The sequence below is a fragment of the Diachasmimorpha longicaudata genome, chromosome 7 (genome assembly GCF_034640455.1).
Source record: "Diachasmimorpha longicaudata isolate KC_UGA_2023 chromosome 7, iyDiaLong2, whole genome shotgun sequence".
NCBI lineage: Eukaryota > Metazoa > Arthropoda > Insecta > Hymenoptera > Braconidae > Diachasmimorpha > Diachasmimorpha longicaudata.
The window spans coordinates 10,012,695-10,033,156 of record NC_087231.1 but is presented as its reverse complement, the minus strand read 5'-3'; the positions used below and the strand labels follow the sequence as shown (position 1 = coordinate 10,033,156).

Genomic DNA, 20,462 nt, shown 5'->3' with positions numbered 1-20,462 from the left:
CGAGTTTCTCACGGTGTTGTGCATTCGGAGGAAATTATAAGGGAGCGGGTTAAAGTCGGGTTAGCGCGGGGGTGTTTTTCAAGTGGGCCGCACATAAGAGCGAGAGAGTCCCAATCAGAAGGGTTTCACCTAGCGTCAAAAGGATAGGGAATAAGTTAAAAGGGGTATGAGGAGGTAAATCACACTTAATTGATATCACAAAGAAGCCTTTCTCAGCGCGGGGTTGCCCGTTCCACAACTTGACTTCATAATCGCCATCTATGTCTCCCCCACCACAGCGTCGGATTAAACACCGTCCAGATTCATGTTGAACGTAAATTAATCTCCCCCTCCGCAGTCGAAAGAGCCCTCTCCTCACTCCCTGTTCCAGCCCTTTAATGCCCCTTCGATTATTACCGTTGTCTTCCACAGTGGGCCTCCTCAATGCACCTCTCTCTCTCTCTCTCAACTCTTTCATGGAACAAATTTTGCAAAATGGGGCTAAAAAAAAGGCGGACCAAGTCGATGATACCCTCAAAAACCACTGCTATAATTGCTCCTGCAATCCCGAAATTCAAGGTGGACGTTTTCAGACTTCCGCTCGTTGCCCGTGAATTTTACCTCGGCGCACAATGAATATTTATTTCTTTCGAGAACAGAAAGACTCTTTCACCACTCGCGTGAACACGCGAGCCCTCAGCCCCTCTCTCTTACTTTTTGGTGGCACGATATTATTCCTGATATGTAACAAGATGCGTATGCGATAATTGCTCCTAATTTTGATGTAAGTCCTTTGATCTCTCTACTTTGGCATTCTTTCTTTTCTTCCGGGGACCGGAGGTGGCGATGGTGTCATGTGGCACAGCCGCACACGACGACAAACAACAAAGGCTAGGTGGTGAATTGAATTTGAGAAAGCAGCGCGATGCGGTTTTAGCGCACACATTGGTTTGGTTTCCGGTCACTGTCGAAAAAAATAAAATAATTCTTCAACAATACGTCTTCTTTATTTTCCACAGTGGGACTATGTACCGCGCTAATTTCCGGCATTCAGCACACCCTGAAAGAAACCTATCAACCACCTGTGTTGTAGCCTTTCTTCTACATATACTTTCACCGGCAGTTGACTTTTGCAGTCCACCCCGTTCTGTCTACGGGGTCGATCATTTGTGATTCGAGCTTTTTCTCAATCGATTGTTTCTCAATATCGTGAGAGACTCACGTCCATCACGCAAACTCTCAGAAAAGACAACGAAACGACGATTGTAGAAAAGAAAAAAAAAGGTGAAGAGGATAGACTCCAAGGACCCCCCACCAAAGGTCCGAGTATCACGAATCTAAATTTCTTATTCCGCCGAGGCTTTCAGACACGAAATTATCGACAAAACTGTCTTTCTCTCTCTCTCTCTCTCTCCGCCTAGGTTAATTTCTCTGGACTTTTTCGTTTATTTTTCTACTTCATTCTACTTCGTTACTTCTTCAACTCGTCCTCTTGCTTCGGAAAGGGTTCATCGTACGAAAATCGATGGCGGTAGAAGCTTAATCAACGCCAGTTGAAAGTTCATAATCATTTGAGTCGTCACGAGAGCCGATTCAATCGATTAATCTACCCAATTTACTAAAAATTTCTTCATCTCTCTCAAAGCTGGAAACTACAACTGTCAAATACCAGGATTTCGCTCATCTTTTATCAGAGATTTGCGTCACACTGATCCGCTTAAAATGAAACATTATCTCGTTTCTATTCATAAATTACTGAAAACTGAAAAGTCGGCCAGGTGATACTTGGCAGATGTTTTCGAAAAAAAAAAAAAATGCCCAAACCACAGAAATGAAAACAAGCCACCCTTGTCTTCCATCCACTAAACGAGGCAGAGAGAGATAAAAGGATCCTATGAAACGTGGTTCCTATTAGACGTCACGGTGGTTCACAAAACGAAGGGAACAAAATGAAAGAAGACTGTGTAAACGGCAGCATACCCCGAACGAATGGTAGAATCGAGACAAATTGTGTCAGAAATCATTTCCCTGAAAGAAAATAACAAAACGACATATTTTTTCACCTTTAAAAAGGTGTTGAAAGGGAGTTCATCAAAGAGGTTACCTAACCCGGACATTTATCATCGCTGTGTTTGCACGACACACAGAACTGTGGAGTGTACTCACAGTGACATTTTTTATCTGTGAAGATTGAAGTAAATTCGATACTGACACTAATTATTCCTTATTCCAAATAAACGGTGCGATACCGTATCGATCATACTCAAAAAAAAAAAAAAACCGTAATGTATCGTTAATTCTTGAAGACAAAACTTCTGACTAGTTCCGGTTGAACTATCACGAATCACTTGGTCACTCTTTTATTCGATAACAGAAATCCGTTCGCTATCTAAAGGAACTCCCGAGGAGGCGACTTCCACAGTAAATTTTATAGATCAGGGTCACGATGTTTTAAATATATTCCTAACAAATGTCATCTTTTCGGTATTGAGTAATTTATAGGGTTAAAAAATTGTCATTTTGCAATAGATGATTTGATCTAAAGTACGGCCTACATATATGTGCGATATATTTTTCCTAGAAATTTCAAAGAGCGTATCATCAAATTTTTTCCTCCACTGTCTCAATTATTGTCCATACCATCGTACTCCATCAGACCAACTAATCCCCGTTGCATTATAATATCAACCAATTTGCATATACCCATCTTCAATCATAGTTGAATAAATCGAATAGTTATGTGGGTACTTTTACCATAGAAATTTACCAAGCCGATAGTTATCAGGCCGAGCGAGATACTACAGCATCGAGCTGGGCGTTTTTGGTCGCGATAATCTGGGAAAATGACCGTTGGTATACCGTAACGTACGTATTACAAAATGGATACGGTCGGTCTCTACCGATGCTCATGGGGATATACGTTGACTGGATTATGGAGTTTGTATCGCGGAATTATGAGGGACCCGTGGTGGTACACAAGGGGGAGGCAATCCGTGAGAGCGAGAGAGAGAGAGAGAAGAAAGGTGTATAATGCGGTACACGTACGTACCATAATGTCCAGCGGTATATATTCCTTGGCTTTTAACGAGAGAGGGAAGGGGAGAGCTCACAGAGTGAGAGATATTCACCGGGATGAGAGTGCCTCAGGACGTCACGACGGGTTCTCTACCACCCCCGCGTATACGAATAAGTGTAATCGCAGTTGTATTGTGGTATGCATGCTTCAATGCACTCATACATGCTAACCAACTGAGAAAAGATGAGATATACGCGCACACCTACTTATTCCTTCTACTGTTCAACATTTGCCAGGGGGATCCGTTAGATTCCAGGGATACCACTCGTAAAGGTACTCGCAGGCACCAACTGAGATGATCCCCCAGCTCGATTTCACGTAATTGGGATGCAATTATAAAATGGCCGAGAGGCGCTCCTGGCGATTTTACACCGCTCAGTTCAGAGAAAACGTTTGAAATATTCACTTGAACGTCAATTATTTATGGCAACGATGAGTATTGTAAATCTGGGCATGATTAAGTCTTATTGGAATATTGAAAAAAATATTTAGCTAAAATTTCTAATCTTTCCCCAGCCCAGGTACAAATAGACATAGGTTTTTATTAGATTTCTGTATACAGTGTAAGCATTCATAGCGAAGCACGTCGTGACTCCATATAGCTTTTCAACGTGCTCTTCTTCTATTTTTTCTTTCCATCCTCTTTCCTCTTATTCTAACGTACCGAGGGGTTTCGAATGAGGAGAGAACCTATCGATACCCAATCGATAGATAAGTCGGGTCGACGGGTCGCAAACACAGCTGGCTCAGGTATAACCTGAGCACAAACCATGCATTGTACATTTGCTCAACGCGCGCGCGTATACCAGTTTGTCTCTCTTTCTCACTTCATTGGATTTCTTTGTGCAACAAACCGTTGTACTCTACTCTACTCTTCCGTGGATCTTTCAACTCCCGGCTTATATTCTCCAGTGTGTGCCCAGCTTGCCATATTTCTGGATATATTTCCCTATCTTTTCCACCTCTACAACCACTGTTGTTTGCCACGGATTAACTGGCAAGGGGCCTTTTAAATATACCGCACCGCGTCAGTAGAGCTCAGTTTCTCTCTCTCTCTCTCTCTCCCACTTACGTCAAGAAATATTCATATAAAAGTCACTTTGTACTTGAAGTATTAATAGATGTTAATCAATAATGCTAATCACTGATTGATGATGTATTTTCTCTCGTGTGATTGCAGGTACGACCTGGGGTTGCGACGGGGTAGCTAGTAGATCATCAACGGTGGGTGAAGAGGAAGATAGAACGGGGAGGAAGGCGTTAACTGAAGTACATTGGACGCTGTGCAAGGTGGGAGGAATAAAAGAAAGTAAAGTGAGCGCAGACGCATGCGCAGTTGGTGATGTGAGGCTGGCGGTCGCCTCACGTTTGGGGTGATGCCCTCCAGTGAGCCCCATCCCCCCCAGTACCATCTTCAGCACCGCACAATTCCACCATCTCATTTGCAACAGCACTCGTCGTCACCGACGAGCGCATCCATTGGCCAGCATCAGCTTTATCAACAGCTGGTGGCTGTCCATCATACCCAAAATCCTACAAGCCAGCAACACGGCGTTGGCTATCAAAATTCCGCGTACGCGCTACAAAAGCAGGAGATGAGCCCGGAGGAGGAGGGTGGCCGGAGTGGCGGGTCCCCTCCAGCTGCAGGGGCTGCACTCCATCAGCCACATCATCCGCGCACAGCCTCACCACCCTCAGGTGCAGAGCCTTGTAATCGTGATGCTATACCCACACCGACGCCAACAGCCGATACAACAACAACAACATCAGTCAGTTCAAATGACACAATAGCAACAGCATCGGCTGCAGCGAGTGCTGGAACAATAACGACGACGAGTATGCAGTCATCGGGTCAAACGCAATCGCAACAGCAGGGTCCAAGTCCCAGTCCAAGTCCAACAGGTGGTGATGTTGAAAAATTTGACGGTAAAATTGTTTATAATCCCGATGGATCGGCCTATATTATCGAGGGTGAGAGTGAATTGAGTGAGGACGATTCATTGCCAGATGGTTGTATCGTTGATGGTCGTGGTGTTTCAGTGCCACACTCACTGGTATTTCCACAAATAGCAAGCGCCTACTATGTGTCAAGGTTATACGCCCATCAGGCATATCAACAACAGCAGGCACAACAACAGCAGAGAAATTCAGCCCAACCCCATAATCCCGATTTACCTGTTATGCACAGTTATCGGGTAATAAGTTATAGAACAGCGGAGGGTAGTAAAGCACCACCGCCAACGCCAGCTCCACCGCCTCCCTCGACCTCGGTACCAGTCAAGCCCATTCTCATGTGTTTTATATGTAAACTGAGTTTTGGTTATGCCAAGAGTTTTGTTGCACACGCTCAGGGTGAGCACCAGTTGACATTGATGGAGGATGAGAGGCAAGTGTTGTCGCATGCGACGACCTCGGCTATTATTCAGACTGTTGGAAGGGGTAAACAACCGTTGGTCAGTTTTCTTGAGTCAGTGACAAGTTCATCGTGTCCACAAAGTTCACCGGTGCAATCCCAATCGCAACAGCGTGGCTCAGAATCTAATGATCACGATGTGCCGACTGCAGTGAGTACCCCGACAAGTACACCGGGTATACCAAGCAGTCCACAAGCACAATCACAAAGGCCATCTCCAAGTACCCCAACAACACCAACGTCGCACACAAATTCGTTGAATTTCAATCATCAACCGTCACAGCATCAGTGGACCGGCCAAGTTAGTGCTGCCTCTTGGGCAAAAGCACCAGAGGCAATGCACTATACATCACCTCCACCCCCATCATCGACAAAGGGTTCACCATCTTCATATGCTGCTCTTACTCAACAACCGCCAAATTTTCTTACTGGCACGACAATCGGCGTGTGCCCAGAGCACATGCAGGGCAGGCCAAGCGGCGTTGAATGCCCAAAATGCGAATTAATACTCACAAGTAGTCGATTAGCTGGACCAGGTGGGCCTCTCGCTGGCATTCACAGTCGCAATTCCTGTAAAACATTAAAGTGTCCAAAGTGCAATTGGCACTACAAGTACCAAGAGACACTTGAAATACACATGAAAGAAAAACATCCGGAGAGTGAGACATCGTGTATCTACTGTATCGCCGGTCAACCGCATCCGAGGTTAGCAAGGGGTGAAACATACACTTGTGGTTACAAACCGTACAGGTGTGAAGTTTGTAACTACTCAACGACAACTAAAGGCAATCTTAGTATACACATGCAGAGTGATAAACATTTAAATAATATGCAAGAATTGCAACAGGGCGGTGGTGCTGCTGCTGCTGCTGCTGCAGCAGCAAGTAATCCCTCCTCCTCACAGGAGGCGCCTATGCCAACGCGTAGTCCCCATCATCAACAGAATCATAGTCCCCATTTGGCTGCTCAGACTGTTACTCAAGGTAAACCAAAACCGACATTTCGTTGTGATGTATGTAATTATGAGACAAATGTTGCGAGAAATCTCAGGATACACATGACGAGTGAAAAACATACGCACAATATGCTGGTACTACAGCAAAATGTCAAACATATGCAGACACTTTCAGCCTTGCAATCACACCATCAACAGGCACAGCAGCATCATCATCAGGCGGCTGCACAACAACAGCAATTAGAACAATTGTTACATCTCGGTGGTCTGGATAAACCGCAACACGCCGAGGCTGCACTAGCTGATATGGCATACAATCAGGCCCTTCTCATTCATATGGTAGCTGGTGGTCAGTTACCACCCCAATTGCCACCAGAATTATTAGGTGGTATGGCGAGTATGAGTGCAATGAGTAATTTGGCTGGTGACATTGGCGTCTCTCCAGACAGTATGGAACCCCCACCAGAGCCAGCCGATCCCGATCCTACTCACCTTTATCATTGTTGCGTGTGCAATAACTTCAGTACAGATTCTCTCGATGCACTTGGCCATCATCTTGCCACTGACAGAACGAGAACGCGTGAAGGTGAAATACTCGCTCTCGTTGCTGGCAATTTTGTCTGCAAACTGTGTTCGTACAAGACCAACCTTAAAGCCAATTTCCAACTGCACTGCAAAACAGACAAGCATCTCCAACGGTTGCAACATGTTAATCATGTCAAAGAGGGAGGTCCACGTAATGAGTGGAAGCTCAAATTCCTTGCGTCCCCAACTAGTGCACAATTGCGTTGTCACGCATGTGACTACTATATAAACAGCGCTCATAAGCTAGTCATGCATGCAGACTCGCCCAGGCATCAGGCAGCAGCCTTACTTTTACGGCATCTACTCGAGGCCAGTGCCAATATACAATCGCAGAATAAGCTTTATCACTGCGCGTTGTGTGGATTCAGTGCAAGACACCGGTTACCATTGTTGCAACACGTTAGATCAGTGAGGCATCTGCAAATGGAGCAACTCCATCAGCTCCACCGACGTAGTGGTATACAAGGCAATGACAATCCCCATACCGACATTGGCGATGTTTTCCAAGTTGTCGCTGATCCCGATGCACCATCGACCCAACAAGCTAGTCCCACAACACCAACGACACCCAATGCCGCTACCACTAACAACGGTGAGTGTCGCTTCGTACACTCCCACAGTAATCACAAAAAAAAAAAAAAAAATTGTCATTCACCCCACGACCACTTACACGATACAATTGATGTTTGGTGTTACACTGTTATTCGAATTTGTTTGTAATTGCGTGTGTCGATGTATTCTCACAATTTTCTTTGTATTTTTTTCCTGGTGTTGTGGTGTGACGTAACTCGTGGTTTTGTTAATCAAAATTATCTCTTAAATGTCCAAATCACAAATTTAAGTACCCAACTGTCGTTTGTAATTCGCGTTATATGCCCAACAATAAAGGCAGAGAACGTGAAAAATTTATCAGAGACACCTATCTCTTGGCTTCGTCATTTTTTTTTCTCTCTCTCTCTTCTTTTATTTTTTCATTTTTTTGTATCACAATGAATCCACTGCGCCATGAATCCACTCATCGATTACACTCGTACTGCAATTAACCTCCTACTGCAATTACGGTTATTTCATTCCTCTCCTCCCGTAGCATATGGCAATGGCGTGTGCCCACCTCCGCCACGCATACACAATGTTCTCATTCTTGTGTATATATTTTCTTTATTATTTTGGAATATAAGTTGATATCCCATTGTGCCACAGCGCCATGTACTTTTTACCCCCGATTCATAATACAAGGAGAAAGAAACAAGGCCATTGAATTGAGAGCAACACGCGCCAACCATTTCGCCTCCTTCGCAACTGACGTTCCAATGCGGTTTTGGACAATACCTGGACTACAGCCGATCTCCTAGTCTTTATGTTGTTTTTGTAGGCTACTCCTTCCTCCATGTACTCTCAAAAAAATGCATGCAAACACTTGTTTCATCCTCATCTCATTCAGTCTCTCGATACATAACCGAGACAATCATGGCTCAAGTCGACATTACGAATTTATAATTTGAATTCCGATGATGACGGGTAATACTTGTGGGCATCTGCGGCGGCCTCAAACCTACGTTTTGCATTTCGTCCCTCTTTCTCATGCCTCCCCCTTTACACCCCGCCTTTAAATATTACTGTGCAACCCTGCTTTTTCGAAATGGGAACGAGTGGTAAAAAAAAAAAAAAACTTTCACCCCGCAACTTTGGCAATACCTCACCAGTTGGTTCTCGTCAAGTGTGTGGGATCGATTGGTTGGGACTAATAATTTTATCGAAATGCGGTTACTGGGGAAAATGTAAAAAAAAATGAATAACCGGACGAGAAGGCGTCACGTATCCGTCGCTGGGCCACTTTGTTTCCGGTTGTCCAAAATACACGAGGAGAGAGTGTAATACTGAGTAACGAAGGGAAAAAATAGCTTGTCTCGCTTCAACAATTGCATGTTATATTGGCTTTCTCCATGATATTTCCGGAACTGAATGCCGATGGGTAATTAAATTCCTCGTTGAGTCGTATGAATGGATTGAGTTTCACGATTCATATTGCTTGGGCTTTAATCGGGAATAGAAATCTTGGGCTGTTCATAGATATTTTTTTTCCCCCCAGTCAACGTGACGCCCCGTATACTCATCTCCGTCACGCCTAGCGGTTTATTGAAAACTGCCGTTTATTTCATCTCGTTGTGTGTCCCGATTCGTCGCGTGGAAATTAACACTCGGAAACATTAAAAACAGGTTTTTACACCAAAGTTCTTCAAACTTTTAGCTCGACTGCCTATAAATAACGCGTCGCGTGTCGTAAGGCACAACTATGGAATGAATTAATTCAAAAATTGATTGGGAACAACAGCACAATGACGAATGATAAAGCTCCTAAAGACTTTTTATTCAAAACACAAATCACACAAATTGATGCACGTTATGTGATCATTGCTTAAATTTATTTATTTATTTATTTATTTATTTATTTTCCATTCTCACTAAACTATAGTTTTTACCATCTCAATCGTGATCATCTAAATATTTTTATTGTTCTGTTTGTTTTACAGAGCGGCGTGAGGACGGGAGCGATTGTGGTAGTGAGGTGAAACAAGAGCCAGAGAACGACCAAGAGCAAGAACCCGAGCCGGAAAACGAAACGGAGGAAATTGTATGTCCATTCTGTACATATCAGCCAACGTCGAAGGAGGAATTGAAGCAGCACCTTCAAGTGGCTCATACACAAGAGCACGAGGAGAAGATGGATGTTGTTAAAGAAGAGCCTGTACAAGAGTTGTTGTGTCCATTGTGTCAGGATGGGTTCAAAGAGCGTGCTGCACTTGAAAAACATGTAATGCAAATTCACTCAGTGAATGCCGATGGTCTACAAAGGTTATTACTTCTTGTTGATCAGAGTCATTGGTTGAATAACAGTCCACGAAATACATCTACCCCAGCCGCAACGCCAACATCGCCAAGTACAACAAAGCAACATTTAGAAGATGATAATGAGAGAACTAGTGATGAGGTGGAGGAAATTACAAGGTGTACAATATGCGGTAGAATTTGCAGATCTCTGGAGGAGCTACAACAGCATCACAGGGAGTCACATCCAGCAACAACGCCTACCTTGGCTGTCAGTGAGAAACATGTCTATAAATACCGATGTGGCCAGTGTAGTTTGGCTTTCAAAACATTTGAAAAACTTCAACAACATTCGCAATATCACGCGATTCGCGATGCCACAAAGTGCGCACTCTGCGGCAGATCTTTTCGCTCTGTTCAGGCACTGCAACGACACTTGGAAACTGCCCACGCAGATTTACAGGAGGACGAAGTGGCACAGTACAAACAGAGCTTACTCAATGCTCATCCTCTTCTTCAGGCTCTCACTGACGAGGCAATTAGACGACAGAGTGGTGTCGTTGGGGAGCAAAATGTTGATGAGGAAACTAGGGGCGATGAGGAAGAGAGCGATGCCAGTGACTCACCACCACTTCACAAAGAGCAAAGATTACTGGAGGATTATCTCAATAGTCAGGCAATAGCTGAAGACTCGTATCAGGATCCTCAGCGTAGATTCAAGTGCCATCGTTGCAAAGTTGCCTTCACGCGACAGAGCTACCTAACTGGACACAACAAAACTTTGTTACATCGTAAGGGTGAAAAAATGACTTATCCCATGGAGAAATATCTTGATCCTAACAGGCCATACAAGTGTGACGTATGCAAGGAGAGTTTTACACAGAAGAATATTTTACTGGTACATTATAACAGTGTCAGTCATTTGCACAAGCACAAGAGAGCCATGCAGGAGCAGGGGAACAATAATACCCTAATGTCAGTTATACCACCGGCAAGTCCCACTGAATCACCAGATTCCCAACAGGATCATGACAAAAAACCATATAAATGTAATATCTGCAAAGTTGCCTACACCCAAGGAAGTACTCTAGACATTCATATGAGAAGTGTTCTCCATCAAACACGAGCGAGTAAATTACCAGATCTCGCTGCAAGTGGTCAACTCGACTTGGCGCGACCCCTCATCGAACAACCACCTCCATCTAGCCCAAATAGTCCACCAGGGAGCACAAATACCGGTAGTAGTAACAGCAATATGCTCCCATGTCCCCGCTGTAGTGCACTATTTGTAAATCAGGAGCAATTGACTACTCACCAACAACTCTACTGTATCTTCAGCAATCCTTTGGCATTATTTCAAACACTAGCAGCATCACAGCAGATGGCTGCATTGACGCCTGACAAAACACCATCACCCATTTCAACGACACCGGGCCCACAACAGCACGCTCAACAAACGCAGGCATCTAATCAAGTTGCCCAAGATATCTTATCACAACCCAGACACAAGACCTCTCAAATGTATAAACACTTACTCGAAAGTTTTGGCTTTGATCTCGTAATGCAATTCAATGAGAATCATCAGAGGCGTCAGAGAAAGGAAGAAGAAGATAGGGCAGCTCTTCAGGCACAACAGGAGCAGCAAAAGCAGGAACAACAAGCGAAGCAGGCGCTGGCTGCTCAACAGGCACTGGAGATAGACGATCAGGAAACTGAGGAGCACGGCGATGAGGAAGTAATCCCTGAATTAACAAGAAGTACATGTCAACATTGCAATAAAGAATTCAGCAGTGTGTGGGTATTGAAGGCTCACTGCGAAGAGGTGCACCGTGATTTGGTGCCCCGTGAATTTCTCGAAAAGTACGCCCAACAATTTAAATGTGAATACGAGAAGAAGAGTGTTGTAGTAACAGCGGCGACTTCGTCATCGACAACAACCGCCCCGCGCAGTTCAACACCAGCCGCCAATCAGCCTCAGGACTTGAGCTCAGATAAGGAAAAACGAGATAAGGATAAAGAAGAGTCAACTGAGTGTAAAGAAAGAGCCAGTCGTACACCGGAGGCCACATCGACAACTCCGGCTACAACACCAGCACTCAGTAATACCCCGGTATCCAGTACAGAATCAGTTACACCCATTGCACAAACGAATAATTCACAACACTCTATGCAGTCACAATCACAATCGTCTCAACAACAACAGCAACAGCATGCACAACAAATGACATTGGCTCAACAAATGTCGGAAATGCAGGCGGCATTGAATGCTATGGCTGCTAGTCAACTACAACAGCAATTACAACAGTATCCGGGATTGATGATGGGGATGATGGGATTGCCGTTGGGTCTCAATGTTCCAGCTCTTGCAGCCATGAATCTTCAGCCACCACTGGTACCGATGATGTTACCACCACCTCCTTACGATGGCAGTAATAATCAAAATCCTGCATATCCTCCAATGCAGGCACAAGCGGATCTTCTTGCCAAACAGCATCTCGCACTTCAGCAACAACAAGCAGCAGCGGTAAGTTTTTCTTCATTTTTTAATATTATTTCCGTACTCTCAGGCGTTGCGAAACAATTAATATTTTTCATTACATTGATAATTGAACTTGATTGGCGTATTAAGTTCATTCTTGGAATTTCGAATTTAATCGAGATATATTAGAAACACACGCTGAAGAGTATTTTGTTGGATGTTTGTTCAGGCAAGTGCAGCGGCATCCCAGAAACGTGCCCGTACCAGAATAACCGATGATCAGCTGAAAATCCTTCGTGCACATTTTGACATCAACAATTCCCCTGGCGAGGAGCAAATTGTCGATATGGCGAAACAAAGCGGTCTTCCTCCAAAAGTCATCAAACACTGGTTCAGAAATACACTGTTCAAAGAACGTCAACGTAATAAAGACAGTCCTTACAATTTCAATAATCCTCCAAGTACAAGTCTCAATTTGGAGGAGTACGAAAAGACTGGTGAGGCAAAAGTAACGCCATTGAACTCCTCCACTTCAGGGGGAAGTTCTTCTGACGATAAAAGCCCAAATAAACAATCATCCCCGCCACCAAGCACCCTGACAGCGACAACAACCGCTGAGATAAAGCAGGAACCAATGGACTCAATTCCATCCCAGCAAATGATTCCTCATCATCAGATGGAGGAACCGCATCATTCACCAGGGAGCTCTGGGGGTCAGCAATCTCGTCCCCACTCACCAGCATTGAGCATGAGCTCGGTTTTTTCCGGTCTTCATCATGATATCTCTCATGGCTCCTCGAATAATCTAGGAACGCCAATGCTTCCACCAAAATTGACACCACAAAATTTTACAAGTCCTAATCCTGGTGCTGGAAATGTCGTTCCCAGTTCCATAGCTGCAATGGCCCTGACACCCCAACGATCTTTGAGCCCAGGTCGTGGTCCCACTGATTTTTCTTTCGGTGGTAATAGCAATGGGAGTAATTCATCGGGTGGTAGCTCTGGAAAACGTGCCAATCGAACGAGATTCACGGATTACCAAATAAAAGTTCTCCAGGAATTTTTCGAAAATAATGCATACCCAAAAGATGATGATCTGGAATATTTGAGTAAGCTCCTTGGTTTATCACCACGAGTGATAGTAGTGTGGTTTCAAAATGCTCGACAAAAAGCACGTAAAGTATACGAAAATCAACCAGCAGCGGAGCCAGTAACACCAGGTGGACGGGAGGGTGATGATGGTTCAGGCCGATTTCAACGTACTCCAGGGCTGAATTATCAATGCAAAAAGTGTCTTCTGGTATTTCAGCGTTACTACGAGCTCATACGCCATCAAAAAACCCATTGCTTTAAGGAGGAGGATGCAAAAAGGAGTGCCCAGGCTCAGGCAGCAGCGGCTCAGGTAGCTGCAGTTTTGAGCTCTGAAGATAGTAACAGTAGTTCAACAACAACGACAAACGCAGTGCCAAATAATCCCAGTACTCCAGCCCTGACTGACCAGCTTCAAAGACCTTTAAGCACTTCAACGCCACCACATATACATCAATCCCTTCCTAGTCAATTGCCATCGACTCCTCAATCAGCTCCACCAGCCCAATCTGAATCTAAAGAAGGAAGTTTTCAGTGTGACAAGTGCAACTTGATGTTCGGTAGATTCGAACTGTGGCGCGAACATCAGCTGGTACATATCATGAATCCATCGCTTTTTCCACCAGCTTATCCACCCGACTCACCGTTCGGTATACTCCAGCAACAAGCACTAAATGCTAGTACTGGCATCACTGGTGATCCACCACATCCACTAATAGCTATGATGCAGGATCGGAAACGTAAGTTTGAAGATTTTGAAGAAAATACTGGTAGTGAAACTCGTAATAATTCTGAGCACAGCGAGCAGCCCAAGGACAAACGGCTAAGAACAACCATTTTGCCTGAACAACTGGATTATCTTTACCAGAAATACCAGGTCGAGTCGAATCCCTCCAGAAAGATGTTGGAGACGATTGCGCGAGAGGTGGGCTTGAAGAAACGAGTAGTCCAGGTTTGGTTTCAGAATACGAGAGCCCGCGAGCGTAAAGGACAGTTTCGCGCTCACAGCCAAGTAATTAACAAACGGTGTCCCTTTTGTCCTGCATTGTTTAAAGTCAAATCAGCCCTTGAATCTCACTTAAGCAGTAAACACGCTGATCAGGTGGCACGTGGAGAAGTCAATATCGATAACATACCAGACGAGGAATTGTCCATGGAATCAGCCCCATCGAACCCAAGCACGCCAAACATGATGCCACCACTGTTTCCTCCATTCAACTCTGATGTTGAGGCGTCTTTAAAAAAGTACTACGAAGAATCGATGAAGCGTTACATCAGCGAGCTCCAGGCTCATACGAGCAATGGTAAACAGGAGAATTCGGGTAGTCAAGTTGCCAGTGGTACAGGCGAATCTCCTCTAGATCTCAGTAAACCAGTGGATCTCAGTCGGCCAGTGAAACTCAATCTGGGGAGTTTGTCTAATCTTCTGGAGGAACAACAGCACAGCCTGAGCCAGCACTTTCGTGGTGGCAGCGACTGTGGACCACTGACAGATCTCTCCGAACGAAGTATTTGTGATGACGATAGTATGAGCGAAACAACTGAGTTCCTCGATGATGAGAGTGGTCCAGCAAGCCCTGCCTCCAGTACCCAGAGCTCAAGACACGGTGGCACTGTAACAACACCCGGTATGACGTCGGTATCGGGTGGCAATGCTGGCAGTGGCAATTCAACAAGTGGTAATACATCAGGTGGCAAGAGGTATAGAACACAGATGTCAGCAACTCAGGTGAAAGTGATGAAGTCACTGTTCTCTGATTACAAGACACCAACGATGGCAGAGTGCGAGATGTTGGGCCGGGAGATTGGACTACCAAAGCGCGTCGTCCAGGTGAGCAACAGTGCTACGCCAGCTACATTGAAACAAACCTAATTTTTAAAGAGAGCATAAAAAACATTTTATTTTTCACATAGACAATTAAAACTAAAACGTGTGTTGTGTGTGTGTTGATCAAGTAAAGAGAAGAAGTGTGGAGCACTAATTGGCGAAAAACGACGGTTGCAGGTATGGTTCCAGAATGCCAGGGCTAAGGAAAAGAAGGCGAGATTGGCAGCTGGTCTCCCGGCGGAGGGCTCTGCCGTACAACCCCATCGTGGACCAACGGGTCCTGATGAATGCCGCTTGTGCTCAGTACGTTATACACCTAAATCACCACTGCAGGAGCATGTTTTTTCACGTCGACACATTGAGTCTGTGCGCGTTGCTGTCGAGGAGGGTAGTTTGGTACCACCAACACCGGGTGCACCGATATTACCTGGTGGTACGGGAAGCAGTATGACAAATCCAACTACTGGTCAAGCAAATACCCAATCGCAGAATGATGAAAATATGATGTATGGATCATTGTTTCTTCATCCAACGGCCATGTTTCAGGCACAACAGCAGCACGGAACAACAGCCAGTACGGCTACCACCACCCCCGGTGAGTGTCTGGCTGACCTCTTAGACTCGTAAAAAAATGAGATAAAGAAATTATGAGAAAAAATATATTTACCGCCTGTACAACGCTTGCGCGCGCAATGCCACTCCTTTAACGTTCGTAATGAATTTTATTATTGTATTTATTGAAATAATATACATGAGGAAATCATCACGTGGTCTCGATGTGATTATAGTGAACATGGGACATGCCCCCCCGTCAAATCAGTCATTGTGGCTGTTGATGAAGCCCCTTGTTAAATTGTCTAAGAAAATTCGTTAATTTTTCATTGGTCGTAGTTTTAATAATTACGAAAAAAATTGAGGAAAATATCTTCTTGAATTTTCACAATTTTTTCATTGAAAACGATATTTCTGAAATATCCATAGAACTGCAATTAGTGCAGATTTCTGAATATTTGAAACGTTTTAATGCTCAAAAAATTATCAGAAATTCTTAATTTAAAACAAAAAGATCAAAGTGACTGAGCTGACATGGGCTGCTCCTCCATATATTAACTGCTAAATCAGAATGTAACACTTTTTATTTTGAGAGAGTGTGAGAGTCTGTACCAAGTGAGTGGTGTGCACGCGTTAGCTTTCAGGAAAAATATATTTATTTTCCATTTGTATTTAGTTGTTCGTCTCGTGCACGTAATTATTCGTTGATCACGTTTTTTTCAATATTGTATATCATAATTTTACCTTTACCTTATATTTACCATTTACGTCGCATAATCATCTTTTTTGGGGGCCCGTGTGATAATCTAGGGGGTCCGTTTGAAAAGATACCTTGTCGTGTTTATATTAGATAAAATTTAATAATTTTACTATAGTGATGAATAATATATCCAGAGTTAGGCAATACTGAAAGTTCCTATCAGATGACTATTTGTAGAAATAAGGAAGAGACACCACTTTAGGAGAAAAAAGCGATTGAAAACCACCGCGTGGTTTTGAATGAAAATAACTGAATGATTTACAAAAGAAAATGTAGTATAACCGACAATAGTGATCTGTGACAATGGTTTCACTACACATAAAATACAAAGTAAGAAAAACCACTCGAAAAAATCATGAATGAGAATGAAAGAATGAGAATTCTTCTTTTATAAATAAAATTAGATCTTTAAGTGAGTAAAGATCTTTAACACAGCTGCCGGAGATACGAGAAAAATAGACGTGTTTATTCATTATTATTATTATTATTATTATTATTATTATTATTATTATTATTATGTCGCATCACGTAAACTGTACAGTAAAGACTATATTAGGATGTAATTATCTCGATTTTAATTAAACTAATTTAACCCGAATGAGAGACACAAACGAAAACGTTTGCTTTCGATGACAGAAAAATAGTATAGCCGAGAAAATGAAAAAAACGGAGAACGGACTAGATTGCCTTTTTAATTTCTAAGTAGCAAAGGATTTTTCCCTCCTTCCCAACTTGATGCCCCCCCCCCTCTCTCTTTCTCAAGAGATATGAACATAGAGAGAGATGATACATATATATATATATATATATATTTACATCATCGCTCTCTTTCTTTTCCATTGTCAACATTACCGGTCCACTGGACTCCCTCCCTTCCCTCGACGAAGCCATTCCAAGACACCGTGTCATCTTTCTGCGTCCACGCAGAGGTTGTTTTATCGTAGCAACCGGTCGCATTCACTGTAAATACCTCGGCCCTTTAGTCTCATATAACTTGGTGGATAAAAGGAGGGAGGTAGGAGTGGGCCCTATCTTTCACTCGATTGGTCCCGATTCTGTCCCCCTTTTATATACCAAGACCAAACAACATCACACATACACATCCCTTCCATTTTGTTCATTGAAAAAGCCCACTCATGTACGCCCACAGGGGGGTGGCAATACCTCTCCACAATGCCCTCATGTGAACTGCATAAAAAACTTGAAAAAAGCCCATTCGAAACGAGATAAATGAATATAAGGAGACAAAAAATTTGGAAATATGCGGGGAATGACATCAAGGTTAATGGTCTTCTATTAATCGCCAAACGACCCATCCATTAATTATCATTATTGTTTTATGCGTTAGTTATTTATGAGTTTTTTTTTCTCTTCATGTGAATCGCCTCACTCTCAGCTGCCCACGCCAACTAACACGAGAAGCCTTGGGGCTTCTCTCCCTGTTTTATTATTTTCCTTTGCGTTTTTTCTCTTCGTTTAGGAAAGATCATTGTGTCACTATGATTTTTCTTTTATTTTTTAAACTTCCATAATGGTTTGTGTGTGGCTGTCGAGGGTGTCGCGATACGCTTCTTGATTTTTTACCATCAAACATTGAGACCATGGGAGATATCAGAGTAAAACATGAATAATCGAGAGAGCAAGAGAGAGAGAGAAAGAGAGAGAGAGAGAGAGAGAATAAAATGAGTAAATAAACATTAGAGACGATTGAAGAAACCGACGATTGAACATGTAAGTGACAGTACGCTCACGTGTATACATGTATATGTGTAGCATATATATATAGTCTATATATATACACTACATTTATATATATCTATATACATACAACTCACGATGTTATGTATGTCAGTCCCATAACTCCTGTGTACATAGTTTATTATTTTATATGGTTATTATTATATTAATATTATTTTCTTCCGTTCTAGTCTAAAATAAAGCTATACTATCGAAGGATTAATTTTAATTTTGTTATTTTTTATTTATATAATTTTTTAAACTGAAATTCCTCACCTCTTCGTCCTTATTTTCCTCTCTTATTTGATCATGAAGGAAGTGCGATGTACGCATGCAGTATAATGATGTTCACTAGTGCTGTTGGATTCCCTGTAAATTAAATGGTGGAATTAAATAAAGTGAAAAAAATACACAGGTAATTTGTCTCTCATAAGAGAATGTTTTATTGATGAGTCTATCAGGCTCGTGGCACATGATTCGAGTGACAAATTAATACGCCTCAGACACCAAATTAAATACGACAGGGAAGCACTAAGGTGGTTACACCCTCGTGACCTAAACACGGGTAGGTTTTATTATTTTATTCATTCTATATTTAATTGAATTAACTGATGCAAATGACCTTAATCTTTGTGAACGTCATTGAAGGAGGTGGGATTGAAGAGGCGAGAGGCTCCTAATTAAATTGTTCGGGTAAATGCTTTATTTATAACATTTATTCATATTATTGTTTCTAATCAATTTTAAGTTGAACTGATGAAAACTCATACTCAAAGATTTTACAAGTCATGGCTTATTTTACTTGAAAGAGTAATCGAAAATTGCTATTGTGAAATTGAATTTCCCTCCACAATATGACCATTTATTTAATAATTTTGCCCCAACTATTTTTACCGTGTTTCCTCACTGCATTGGTGGCCTTGAAAATCTCCCGCCACCAGTATCGATGCCCTCCCTAAGAGTCATTGAAATGCCTTTTTCAAGTAAACTGAGGATAAAAAAAAGCCATGACAATTTACCAGCTTCGTACCAACAACCGTTATTAACCCCCCTTCTCGCCAGTTGAAGTCACTTCGCGCTACCTCTCTTGGTCTTCTTGGAACTAACTTGAAACTGAAAGAAGCTCCATCAGCCTCCCTCAAATGTCCTTCTCTAATTGTCTACTCATTTTTTTCTTCAAGTAATAACGTCGCACAGCCACTGATTAACAACCACGAATTGAGTTCCGCCTATCTGACTTTCCACCCATCCATTCCTTTTTCGAGTACCACATCCTCGTCGTGCTGGAGTAATTAACGTATCCATTAATTCACCTTCACCAATGGTTAAGAAATTCCTGCGGTTGAGCCCACAGAGCGTAAAATGAATCTTCAGAAATAGAGCAGTAGATTAAAGGGGAAAAAATGGAAAATATTCGTTCAGAGATCGCCGAGAAACGAAATTCTTCAGGATGATTGGAAAATTCTCCTCACACGCACACCAATATGCACACGTATCACCGAAAACTCTCTTGATGACTGGCTTGAAGGCATAACCGTGCTAAAAAAAATCTAACCCTCCTCGTACATGTGATTTGCCATGTAAAATTCCAGAAGGGTGACTGCCATCATTTTCATAATAAAAATCCTACAATCGTTACCTCGTCGTGAGGAAATTTGAATCTGAAAAAGCGCTCGTGTATATTTTGTCGACATTTGAAAATCGATTTCGCTCATACACTCTTGACTTTTTTATATATAGTTGAATAAGGGCACACGTCTCGCGTATATCCATTATATCAATTTGGCATTCCTAGAGGGTTGGAGATATTTTCAGAGGGTTGCGATATTTGAATAAAAAAAAAAAAAAATTGAAGGTACTAGTACAAGCGTCTTTGTAGAAACTAGATCCTCCATTCACAAGAACACGCGTACGTTGACTGAAAAATTCAAAACCCAACAGCGGAAAAAAAAGTACCAGTGTACACACACACACACACACCCCTTGAAAATGTTCATTTTATTTACATAAAGAGAAAAATATTCCGGGTTTTATTTACGATGTGAAATGAATCTGTTAACAACCCTTTTACTTCACTCGATTATTATTATTTCCTCTCGGCTCGTGTGTAGGGCTTTTAGGTAGAGCCACGTGTCAGGCCATACGTTTAGTCCCGCTACTTTTGAAGAACTTATGTTAATGTA

General features: G+C 42.8%; 1 protein-coding gene across 10 annotated transcripts in view; it reads left to right on the top strand.

The window, feature by feature from the left end:
* The window catches only part of LOC135164638 (zinc finger homeobox protein 4), a 188,883-nt gene that overhangs the window by 112,997 nt on the left and 55,424 nt on the right, over positions 1 to 20,462 (top strand). For 9 of the 10 annotated variants that reach the window (XM_064125175.1, XM_064125176.1, XM_064125177.1 and 6 more), the window contains 4 exons: positions 4,236 to 7,600; positions 9,540 to 12,358; positions 12,543 to 15,233; positions 15,408 to 15,825. In XM_064125175.1, coding sequence (XP_063981245.1) covers positions 4,432 to 7,600; positions 9,540 to 12,358; positions 12,543 to 15,233; positions 15,408 to 15,825 — 9,097 coding nt within the window. In that variant the 5' untranslated portion in view covers positions 4,236 to 4,431. Of the gene's footprint in view, positions 1 to 4,235; positions 7,601 to 9,539; positions 12,359 to 12,542; positions 15,234 to 15,407; positions 18,214 to 20,462 lie in introns of those variants that run through there. The other variant, XM_064125183.1, reaches the window with a different exon arrangement.